The 12,795-nt window shown below is 41.7% G+C and overlaps 1 protein-coding gene across 1 annotated transcript; it reads right to left on the reverse strand.

Moving 5' to 3' along the window:
• Positions 1-665: 665 nt before the first annotated feature.
• Positions 666-12,124, reverse strand: ric8a (RIC8 guanine nucleotide exchange factor A). Its single transcript, XM_062547229.1, has 10 exons — positions 11,958-12,124; positions 10,466-10,513; positions 7,816-8,445; positions 6,494-6,588; positions 6,150-6,300; positions 5,433-5,528; positions 5,090-5,234; positions 4,101-4,245; positions 3,142-3,261; positions 666-2,809 (listed from the first exon to the last, which is right to left on the reverse strand). The coding sequence occupies exons 1-10, from the start codon at positions 12,045-12,047 to the stop codon at positions 2,674-2,676; spliced, it is 1,656 nt and encodes a 551-aa protein (XP_062403213.1). The 5' UTR covers positions 12,048-12,124; the 3' UTR covers positions 666-2,673.
• Positions 12,125-12,795: the final 671 nt, after the last annotated feature.

Below are 12,795 nucleotides of genomic sequence, written 5' to 3' on the forward strand. Positions count from 1 at the left end.
GTTCTGGCCAATCAGCAGCAAGTTGAAGGTCTTCTTCTCCCACTTTTTACTTCAACATTCGAGATTCATTACCGCCATCTACTGGATATTTCAACTAGCCTACAGCATATTTATTGTGGGGACCTTCTGCCCCCTGATGGCAAAATTATGTAATTAATTCTGGTTAAAAGGCTGGCAAAAAAAGTCAGATTACTGTTTAATTAAAGAAATTAGTGGTTCCAGGTTAAAAGTTGCCCTGTGAATAGCCTACACAGAGAACATCAAAATTAGGAACTTATTATGAACAAGATTCTAACTTTCAGGAGAGGAGCTTGCAACTTCTCTGTTCAAAGAGGCAGGCAAGTTTTGCAACTTATCAACCGACTTTGGGAAATGGTAGAAGAAACATGATTCATATTGGGAAATGCAAGTTCCAGACATTCTAAATCTTATTAACTAAACAGCTGAATAAAATGTAAAGGATCTGCAATGACTAATGGCTAACAGACAGACTGGCCAGTATCTCTGATCAATCAGTGCAACCAATATTCATCCCTTTAGGTTTGAAGAGGTTATAGTTATATGTACATGTGTCTTCTGTAATATACTACTGCAAAAAGCCAGGCATGATCAAGCGCAACATTAATTCTTAAACAACAAAAAACACATGAAAATACTTATTTGAAAACTATTTTATTGATCTCACATTATACCACATTATACAGTACAATATATGAATTCAATGTATTATTTATATCAATATATCTGACCGGCATTTACAATGTACAATTCTGTCCACAGTTAGCCACCTACAATGAAATAAAAATGAATGGACAGAGAGTGTGCCTGACACAAGACACATAACCACCCAATGAATGGTGTGACTATTTTGTCATATCCTGGCAAAATAACAAGGGTATACTTAACCTGATGCTGGAAGCAATGGCATGACTTGACCAGCTCATCTACATCATTAGACATAGTTTCTGAACTGTGAAGCTGTGGGAGGTATCATATTTACTTGGTTATCTTTGTAATATTAACAATAAAACAACATGTACAGTAGGTACTAGCTTATTGAAGCATTTCAGACATTCTGGCTGCAAGAGCACATAAGCCATCTACAAGTGAATGGTTTGCTAGTTATTAGAAAATATTGTCATAGATTTCTCATAAATGTTTTATACCATTCCATATTTATATTGATATGGAATATAGGCTACTCAATTACAAAGTGTCTCTGTCCAAGAAAATCATAAAATATTTCTGGAACATCTCAACAGCTTCTGGTTAGATGCCATCTGTAAACATCTGCTTAAAAAAGACAGATTTAACCCATACCACAGAAACCCAACAGGCTTAGACTGATTGTCAGCATAACAATATGTTAAATGATCTTGTGTTACCTCGTTATGCGTTTCCTGTGTACACACACAGACACGACACGTGCTTTCTAACAGCAGAAGTGAGCAAATTCTGCCATGTATGCAAATCAGTAATCAACACCAGACACAGGACATTCTTTCACATTCATTTTTGTTAAAGGAGCTCTGTATAGGTATAGGCTATATGATCCAATTGATCTTGAACACACCATATTGGCCATGAGGGCACTCTTGCTTTGCGTGCAACAGTGAGTCCTTATCAGCTCCTGAGGTACAACGTGGTACTAGGAGAGAGGATGGGCCGGCGCAGTTAGCATATTAGCATGCTATTGCCAACATACAGCATACATGTTTCTGACATTATGTCTGAACAGTTATTTCTTCAAATTCTTAAGCTATCTCTAACTACATTTTGAATGTTTCAAACTTAACTTCATACACAACGGTACATTTAATTACAATCCAATTGACTTATAAGAGCAACATAAAGAGAAACAAAAACCACTGGCCTGTATGATATTTTAAATAAAGATGAATGAATATGCATTTTTTTATGTTTAACTTAAATATGGTTATAAACTATATATTTACCTGTAACATAGCAACTATATGAACAATACATCTCCTCATGCTCTCACAACATGCTCTCGTCTCACACACTGTTCTTTTCTTTGCTCTTAAAAGTGCTTTTGCATTCGGGTTTCAGCAGGCTGTGGAATGAGGTTTGGTTAGAGCATGGCAATAGCAATTTGAATAAATTATTCTAATGTTAAAATGGTCAAATTGCAAGTCATCCTCCAGAGTCCTCCAGGCACCTTATTTCTAGACACCTTCAGACACCTTCAGACACCTTCTATTATATTGTTTAAGTATGTCTAGGAAAGCTTGATGAGATGCACAACAATATTGACAAATGTGAGAATATGACCCGTGTCTTGGACTGCAGCCCAACATGCTGAAATAGCACATTAAGCTGTGGAGCAAATATGGTCTAGAACCACCATGTCTGCACTAACTGTTTCCCACCTCAAACTGCACTACATACCATCTGATGGCTTTTGAACTATTTCACTGGTTGACCAGTGTTTTCCCTTTTACACCCCATTGCACACACACGTGCACACACACATCCTGGCACAAGAGAAGACTGCCACTTAAACATTGCCAGGCGTTTTGTCTCAGTCCTGGGGGTGAGGGTGGGTATGATTAGGTGTCTTGTGTGATTACATTGGTGTTATGGGCATGGATGATGAGTCTGATCCCTGGGTCCCCTGCACTAGAGGGACCATCACCGTATCTCAGTGTGGCTTTACTCAACGTCCTCGTCGCTCTCAGGCTGAGTAATCTGTCCTTGCTGTTGCTGAGACAACTTTTTCAAGTCCTCTGCATCCAGTTTGGTCATCGTCCCATCTGGACCAAGCTTCATAGGCTGAATCACACTTTTCCTGGAAAACAATCATATTTAAAAAAAAAAAAAATGATGAACTGTGTTCTTGATGTTTTGTCAGTATTTCCCTTTCAGGCAAGACATCTAGCTGTTTTACACACCACTGAAATATATCTATATGTATGCTCACATATGTGAATATGGACGTTTTTATGCATTTACATATATGAAAATTGTATACGGATGTGGACTATTTTATGTATTATTGAAGAGAGAATATATGGATATAGAAAAGGCTATGACAGTTGGACATAAGGTTATACCACTTGTTATCAACAGTAAAGGCTGGTTTTGTAACTTTTCCTTCACTGAAGACAATTGAATATGTACCTGGAGAGCTTGTCAAACATGTTGACCAGCTTCATGGCCTCTAGCTCCTTCTGCTCTTCCGTCATCCCCTCCATAGGATTAGGCTGCTCCTCCTCCACCCGGCCTGTAACCGGGTTAATTCTAGCAGAGGGGTTAAAGTCAGATGAAAACAACACGCTTCAAACAGCACAGAGACAAACATATCAAAACTACATCAACGGAGGGACTTCTGTTCACCACTGTGGACCCACCAAAATCATTTGTGGCTACTATTTTAGCTTTACTCTTTAAAAAAAGAAAGAAAAAAATATATATATTATATTTTATTTGTATAATATATAATGTGATATATTTTTCCCAAAGCGCTATACATTCAACTGCATAGAGATAAAGTTTGTGCATGGTGCTCTTGGGAAAGGGAAAAATCCAATGATACAAAAAAGCAGGTCCAAGGCACTCGGTCAAATGAAAAAATAGAAGGATAGAATTAAAGAGCCTTTATTGGGTATGGCTTAAGTCATATTACTTTAAAAATCGCACAAGCCAACATATTTCGACCCAGAGTGGTCTTCTTCAGGGCTTGTGTATTTCAGGTAATATCAATAAAAGTGCAGTTGTGTTGTTTTGATTGAGTAAAGATAAATCAAATAACAATAACCCAATTCCACTGAAATTTGGAAAACAAACAAACTTACTTGGAAAACAAAATAAAAAGAAACATATTTATGAAAATGCATTCAAATTGTGGATAGACTGTATATAATTGGTCCAACATTTGGAATTCTTTTCTAAACATGCTGTGGCCCACACAGAGCCACTGGTGGAGAAGTCGAGGAGTAGAAGCTGTCTCTCACACACACACACACACACACACACACACACACACACACACACACACACACACACACACACACACACACACACACACACACACACACACACACACACACACACACACACCAGACGCCCCCTGCTCTTACTGGGATTTGGCCTCTTTGTACTCCTCCGTTTCACTGTCCTCGTCCTCAGAGTAATGTCCAGGGATCTGTCCCCCACGCATCAGCCCTCGCGCTGCTAGGAGCCCCGCCGCATTGCCATAACCCGTGTACTTGATGAAGCGTGACACTAGAACATGGGGGCAAACGCAGTTTTACACCCGTGCCTAGGACAACAGCTCACCTACAGCATAAGATCTTTGTGCATGATTGTAAACATTCCAATGGCTGCTTATTTCAATATCTGGGATCTGTATGTGGTACATATCACTACTGAATGTTTGACTGTACAAGACAAGAGTTTTGTAAATGTAATAAATAGCCTTGTAATAGCCTAGTAAAATGTTATGTGTTACTACTGTATACTGTTCAACTGTTTAATGTGACTACTGTGTAACTACAAAATGAAGTGCATTCATCCCATTACACGATCTATTCACAGTAAAATAACATTCATCAATCGCTCCATTCACCATGGTGACATGGCTTGGCTCTCTCCGTGTAATTGTGCAGTCAAGTGTCCAGGGTAGTGATGCCAAGGGAGTATACTATAATACTGTAGTGTTATTTATTAAGTATTCAACACATCAGTGCTGGGGTATCTTTGAGAGTTGAAAGCTACATGTGCAGCTGATGCATTGGTTTTATACAAACCTACTGTATGTGTGCAATATTGTGAACATGCCCATGGACGGAACGTAAACTCTCTGTTAAAAATGCTATACCATCAAAATGTGTGAACAGCAATATCGCGGTGGCTATATAAATCTCTGTTCTGATCAAATGTCCTCTACCAGATTAGTCCTCTGATGTAGCTGGAGTATTCAAGATGGTACAGAAGAGTTAATTAATACATCTCATAACCCGACTAGGCCACATTTGACACAACAATGAGCAATCTTTCTACTGTATGTGCATTGTGCACTGCGATTGGTAATAAATGATTATTGGCTATAAATGCTATTGCTTCTCACCGCTTTCTTTACAGAGCACGAAAAGGAACTCGGCGGCGCAGTGCTTGACGTCCGTGTCTATGTGCGTCATCAGGCGCACCAGCTTGTTCCGCAGCTTGTTCCCGACCTCTGGCCGAGTCTTCACGTCCCTCAGTGGGGGCAGCACCTGAGGAGCAGCACAGTCTCCACGTTAACCACAGACCCTCGCCAAACATGGTACTTCATTTGACCTGTTACATGCTATACATACATACAGTACATAGATATATATATATGTGTGTGTGTGTGTGTGTGTGTGTGTGTGTGTGTGTGTGTGTGTTCTATTGATATGTCCAGAGGGTGGAAAGCAGCTCCGGGGGCTTACTATCATCCTCAGGAACTTCCTGGTCACTCTGTGGATGCGGGAGCTTTCTGTCAGGAGGTTCAAGGTGGGGAGCAGGCTCTCCTTCATCTTCTTCCCCTGCGCATATCAAGCACACGAGCCGCATGACTGACATGCACATGGCGTCAGTAGCTACAGTGAGACCTGGCTGATGCAGGGGCCCAGCTGTGGCCTACTCCCCAGTCCCCTGTGCACATCATCACCCTGAGCAGTGCTCTAAGCAAAACAACAGCTACCCCAATCGGACTACACCATACTGTACGTATAAGCAGGTAGCTCTAACAGAGAACTATTCACCAACAAGATCACGCACTAAAAGCAATATCAACACACACACAATACGTGAACAGGCAGTTCTATAATACTCCATTAGACATGTACTGTATATACTGCATTTATCCTTCTGGAGGAGTTCAGATGCAAAAGCCTCTAAAAGCCACTTTTGTCAAAAATGAGATAATGATGGTGAGTGAATGCTCTTCATAAATAGTGTGAGTTGATTCAATAATTTAGCTTCAAAACTCACTAAATACCATTCTCTTCCTCGTCTGAAATATTGATTTGTAGGCGAAACCCTATAGGAGCCTGATACAAAATGCTCATTTAAAAGAAAAGACGGATTTAGAGGCTTTTGCATCTGAACCCTTCAATTCTTTTGAATTGATTTGGAGAATTCATGTGATTGATCAGATGTCTGACCCTGTCCAGCCTCTTCTCCATCAGCTCCAGGAGCATGTGGACCGCATCCATGTTGACCCCCATGTAGTCAATAGAGGCGGCCTGCACTTTGGGCAGTATGAGTACATCCAGGCAGGGCAGTGGCAAATTTCCTAGAAGATTACAGGTGTGGCTGTGGCAAACCACACACACACACACACACACACACACACACACACACACACACACACACACACACACACACACACACACACACAGGATACAGATTCAGGCATTTTGAGTTACTGTTGTGGTTGTCATGTGCGCATATTCCCGTGATAGTACTCATGTGCATGCTAATTTGCGGTTGGCAGTTGTGTCCTCACCTGTGGAACTCCTCTGTGCGGTCGTCGCTGTCTGATACACTCATGAGACAGTGTCTCAAGATGGCCCCCAGGTGTCTGTACATGGCAGCCTCTTCCTGCAATGTTCCATAATAATAACATAGAAACAACGTCAGACAAACACCAGGCATGAGCCTGAACGGCTGAGCAAAATCACCCTAAAATGGTTCAGTTCTAAAGATTATCTGAATGAAGTTGAATGAATAGCATATACATTTGATGAAAGTATGACAATAAGTCTTTATTCCTTCTTATGACAAACCAGCAACTACACATTTCTGATATGATTACTAAACAAATAATCCGCAATATGGTATTCACAAAACACAAAATGCCATTTTCATGATGTAATCTGGGACTCTAAAAAAGCAAGATGTCTTGGCTAATAGGTCTCACCCAGTTGCCAGATCTGTCTCTACTACATGTTATCACTGCACTGTTATTATGGCGTAGCGCACAGTGGGTGTTAATGGGTGGATCTCTCTCTTCTCACTACATGTTATCACTGTACTGTTATTATCATGGCGTAGCGCACAGTGGGTGTTAATGGGTGGATGTTTCTCTTCTCACTACATGTTATCACTGAACTGTTATTATGGCGTAGTGCACAGGGGGTTGTAATGGGTGGATGTCTCTCTTCTCACTACATGTTATGTTATCACTACACTGTTATTATGGCGTAGCGCACAGTGGGTGCTAATGGGTGGATGTCTCTGTTCTCACTACATGTTATCACTGCACTGTTATTATCATGGCGTAGTGCACAGTATGTGTTAATGGGTGGATCATAGATGTCTCTCTTCTCACTACATGTTATCACTGCACTGTTATTATCATGGCGTAGCGCACAGTGGGTGTTAATGGGTGGATCATAGATGTCTCTCTTCTCACTACATGTTATCACTGTACTGTTATTATCATGGCGTAGTGCACAGTGGGTGTTAATGGGTGGATCATAGATGTCTCTCTTCTCACTACATGTTATCACTGTACTGTTATTATCATGGCGTAGCGCACAGTGGGTGTTAATGGGTGGATCATAGATGTCTCTCTTCTCACTACATGTTATCACTGCACTGTTATTATCATGGCGTAGCGCACAGTGGGTGTTAATGGGTGGATCATAGATGTCTCTCTTCTCACTACATGTTATCACTGTACTGTTATTATCATGGCGTAGTGCACAGTGGGTGTTAATGGGTGGATCATAGATGTCTCTCTTCTCACTACATGTTATCACTGTACTGTTATTATCATGGCGTAGCGCACAGTGGGTGTTAATGGGTGGATGTCTCTGTTCTCACCTCATCCACCTGCCGCTGGTTGGTGTCGTAGGTGATGTTGAAGAGGATCTTGAGGATCTCCATGGCACAGTCGGTCACCTCGCGGCTGAACGGGGGCAGCTGGTCGCCCTCGGCGACCCCGGCGCGGGCCACCTCGTAGGTGTCGGGCCAGCAGACGCCCAGCACGGCGTCCAGCGCCTCGGCCAGCAGGCTGACCCCGCGCAGCTCCTGCTGCAGCTGCAGCCGCACGTCCATGCGGATGGCGCTCAGCATGAAGACCAGCCGCAGGTCGAAGAAGCGCACCTCGTGCGTCCAGTGCGGCTCGCGGCACTGCTTCAGCCGCTCCGTCACCCCCACCACCAGCTGCAGCTCCGCCCCCAGCGCCTGCGCCGCCTCGCAGTTCAGCACCATGTTGCACAGGCACTTGAGCGCCTCCACGATGCGCTCCAGGTCGGGGCTCTCGGGCGAGGCCTGGCCCGGGTGCGGCAGGAGCGCGGCGTGCTGGGCCAGGGTCTCCATGGCGGCGCGGCTGCTGAAGGGGGCCAGGCAGGTCTTGTCGCGGGACAGGATGCGGATGGTCTCCAGACAGGCCAGCTGGCAGGACGGTTGCAGCTCGCGCTCCAGATAGCCCAGCACCAGCTCGCCCAGGTGCTGCACACAGAGGCACATGCTCACACACCTCCACTAACACTCACACACACACACTCACACACTCACAGAGCTGGGGGCCCACACAGATCACAGCTGAATGTGAGGACAAGGTGTTTGTGACTACATTTTCATGGGAATGCAGGTACAAGTATCAGAATTAGAGGGGAGCGAGCAAAGTAGGCGTTTCTCTGTAACAGTTTTCCATTCAAGGGAACCTTCCTTTGAGTAGTTTCTTTCTCCTTCTCAAGGACATTCAAACTGCTTTGAATGGGAGAGTTTGCTCCGCCTCAAGCGCATGTGTTATTCACAACCTGTACTACTAAATACTCATTTCAATGCTTGTGCATCTGAAAAATAGTTTTCCTCCAAGACAAAAATACGTAAATTCAACTCAGTCAATTGACAACTGTCCCTCAAGACTGATGGCAGAAAAAGGTTGATATAAACCCTCGAGTATGTGCTGTGTGACAATCTAATGGAAAGACTTAACTGTCAGTAAGCTGTGCCTAAAAAGGTGGATTCCTGGTTCCATGCAATAAATACAAAGGAAGAAAAACACACATCAAGGTGCCATCTAATTCTTCTGTCTGTCTTTTTGCGATCTAAAAATGGTTTCCATGCATACTTGTGTCTCTGTGAATGGGAGACCAACAGTGGCTTGGGCTGAGTGAGCCCTAAACAGCCCTGGCTAATCAACACAGCGCATCATGACCACAGAAAGAACAGATTTGATAGACAGTTGAGTACAAATATCAACAGGCGTTCACAAAGGTGAAACAGAATCACTGATTGTCTCAAATAAGATAGTACGACAAACTTGAAACAACTTGCATATTAAACAAGCTGAAAGGCACATAGTCCATGTGCAAGGTCCCCTAATGCCATGTTCATTTTGGTTTATATCTCTCTTTCTCTTTCATAGACCATCTGTCCCTGGCATCTATTAAGACAGCTATGGGCTCCAACAGAAGATGCCAGATTAAAGATGATTAAGATTAGTACGATATGAGCTATAGTGTCTTCACAGGAAATACTAATCATGGAATGATCCGGATCAATGATATGAATGAACTTGAGTAAATTATTATTTTCAAACAATGGTACCACAATATTCATATCATCTGAAAATGTTACAATGCATACCCGAATGCATTTAGGCCCTAGGAAATAACACACATACACATAGTATATAAAAAATACAAATTGCATCTTCTAAACTTTCTTTTAAAATCTAAAGTTGGTCAGAAAAAAAGAGGCAGCTTGAGGGAACTTTTTCACTACCCCACATTTATACACATTCCCATGAAAACTTTAGCAGGAGATATTTCACGTGAGGTGTCTTTAGCCTTTCATAAAATCCAAACTTTAATTCTGTAAAAAAATACAGAAATAAATGTTTGCTTCTAAGGCCACATTACACAACTACTAGTACGGTATATCAAACATGCTGTAAGCAATGCAAGCCTTCTCTGAACACAGTGCCAGACATGGTCAGTCCACACCTCACTTCAGTGGTATGTCTGCAAAGTAACTGGCAGACAGGAATGTCAATCCCTGTGGACATTTCCTGATAAAAAAGTCAAAAGTCTCATTTGCCAATTGTAGAGGTGAAGAGGGTTCCAGATACAATTTTCCTATCATGGCAGCTGGTTTCCTAGAGTTTTCCCACATAATATTGCTTACAGCAGGTTACTTTATGCATCATGTATACCTCTTGTAAATTGTCATCCTATAACAAAGGCATGCAAGGAAGAAATACAGATTAAAATTAAGAGAGAATAATGAATAGGAGTATTTTAGTTTATAATCAATAACAAGTCGAAAGTACATTGTTGGATAGACAATTGAGTCATCATTTGTGTGGCAATGACAAAATGCTTTGAATACACTAGTGATGCTATGACTGTAACATATCATTACAATTCCATAACTCAATGTTCAAAACTAGTGATAACATGACAGTAACATATCATTACAATTCCATAAATCAATGTTCAAGACACATGTGGTCACACGTTACCTGTCTCTCCTCTTGGTCATTTCTGTCAAATGTGAAGCACTGGCTCTTCTACAAAAACAAAGAAAGATGATCATTGACTTGCTTCACACAGGTCTTGGTGAGATCAGATGACTTTCATGTTTCTTGTGAAAAATATCACTTTTGGCCAGGAAACATGCCTCGTCAGCAAACCACGTGGTTTAACAGTATCCACAATCTATCACTAGGTGTGAAGACAGAACATTGTTGTGTGTGCAAGTTTCCTAGCCAAACATTTAAAAGTCACCTGGTTGCAAGCTAGTGCTCTAGGCTGAGCTGGCCAACATGCAGTAACACAGAGCTCACGCAAAGGGCTAGCAGCTGCTCAGCCATTTAGATGCTGAGGATTTGTAGCGCACCTGCGATAGCTATTTGTGTTGCTGCATGTAGCCTAATCCCCTTGCGTCAAAACAAAGTTGAAAAGGCTGCAGAATATTTATTACACTCGGAGCCTATCCAAAATGGATTTAGAATGAGGGGGTAATATTGGTCTGATTTCCTTTGAACTTTCTGACCCACCTGTATTTCATGCAAAATGACAACTGATGGAGACAGGTTCAACCAAACCAAACGTGGATTAAATACATTTTTCTATAGTGTCAAAATACCTACTGCATTATCTGTCAGAAAAAGCTAACAGCCGAATGTGCTATTTGTTTGTTCATTACTATTCTTATTATTGTAGGCTACTTGAGTATTTTTACACTGTTAGGTAATACAATTAAACTCTCATTATGCAACCATTACCACAGCCAATTCAAAAAGGAGACCAGTAAACCATTCCTGGAGAGGTATGCGAGGACGAATGGTCAAGGGGTTCATGATTATGAAACATGAGATGACAAAAGAGCAGTGACAATGCTATCCTCTGTATTATTTGTCTGGACCCAAGCATCAGCAGTGCCAAAAGCTCATCTACAGTAAGTGGTGGTCCCAATGTTTGCTGTCAGCATCGGTGTTCAGTACAGGCTAAACAATTTTGAACAAACATTTAGGCCTACAATTGGTCTTGTCCAACAACTATTTATTAAGTTCCAATTAGGCAACTATACATGTTTGAGCGATTCAAGTGTTTCCAAAATAATCACGTTGACAGCTGTCATACCTGATAACATCACCGCAGTAGGCTATACTGTACATTCACACAGGCTACAAATGAAGTTGTGAACATGTATGCAGCAGGCTATTTCTACATGCAACTTCAATACTAGCTCATAAACATTGATCATTAATAAAAAGCTGTTACCCAGCCTGGTCAAGCCTACGTAGCCTATAGACGCTCGTGATTTGTTATTAGGCTGTTAAGATACGCATCGTCTACGCATATAACTTACACTCATGAATCCAGAAACCACAAGCTCAAGCATGAGTAAACAAAGTGGACAACTTCAGGTTCCGATCACAAACCAATACACTAAAAATCATGACACATGAAAGGGACATCATAATCTGATTTGCAGTAGTAATCTTTTACCTCCTTATTATAAGTCTGCAGCGCTAGGAGTGCAGCATCCTGATCGCCGGTTTCCATTTTTTCTATTATGGCATTTAGATCCATCTTCATAGCTGAGCTCAAGGTATATTATAATGCTCTCCGTCTCACTGACAATCATGCAAAAGCTCTTCTGATAGTAGGCCTAATAATCAGATATCACTCCCGTACTGGAATCTTCGCTCCTAGCCTGTAATCCTTGCAACTCACAGCCTAACGGATGATGAGATTAGAGGGGGATTGGACGCCCACAGAAGAGGATGTTGGGAAATGAAGTATTTGTGCATTTTGCCCCTGAGCGAATTTAACCATTCAACATGTAGGCCTATATAGAAATATGGCCTACGTTAGCCTCACATGTTAGATCAATCTCATTACATTTGCATCACATTTGGCTGACGCTTTTTAATCAAAGCGATTTACAACATGGTAGGCCTAAACATTTTAAGATTTTAAAGCAATATCTTGCAGTCTCCCTCAAGTCGTTCAGATTTCGTATCAAAAGTCAGTTTCAGCTATTTACCCTGGTGAAATTCAATTCGTCTGGTGTAAATGTCTGCAATAGCACAATTTGTGTCTTTCAAATCCAGTTGATTTAAAATGTAAAGTTTCTTAGAACCACATCAGAGATTATCATCATAGCCAATTCGCTTGCTTTCTCATCATTGTGACAAATATCTTCGCAGGGTTGCAGCTGACAGCGTCCAATCACCTCAGTTCTTGTGAATGTGTGACATGCCAGTTTGAAATCTACTGAAAATGTCATATGATAGAGGTCTGACGGAGAGAAATTCTTTTCACCAGAGGAGATGGTCAATGG

This window comes from Sardina pilchardus, chromosome 10, assembly GCF_963854185.1.
Source record: "Sardina pilchardus chromosome 10, fSarPil1.1, whole genome shotgun sequence".
Lineage (NCBI taxonomy): Eukaryota > Metazoa > Chordata > Actinopteri > Clupeiformes > Clupeidae > Sardina > Sardina pilchardus.

What these genes read in the sequence shown, in the direction of transcription:
- ric8a (XM_062547229.1), bottom strand. Translation starts at nt 12,047, where the DNA reads ATGAAGATGGATCTAAATGCCATAATAGAAAAAATGGAAACCGGCGAT. An exon ending in ACCAGCGGCAGGTGGATGAG is followed by an intron (nt 6,589 to 7,815) that starts GTGAGAACAGAG and finishes GGAACATTGCAG; the next exon opens with GAAGAGGCTGCCATGTACAG. An exon ending in CGCACAGAGGAGTTCCACAG is followed by an intron (nt 6,301 to 6,493) that starts GTGAGGACACAA and finishes GGTTTGCCACAG; the next exon opens with CCACACCTGTAATCTTCTAG.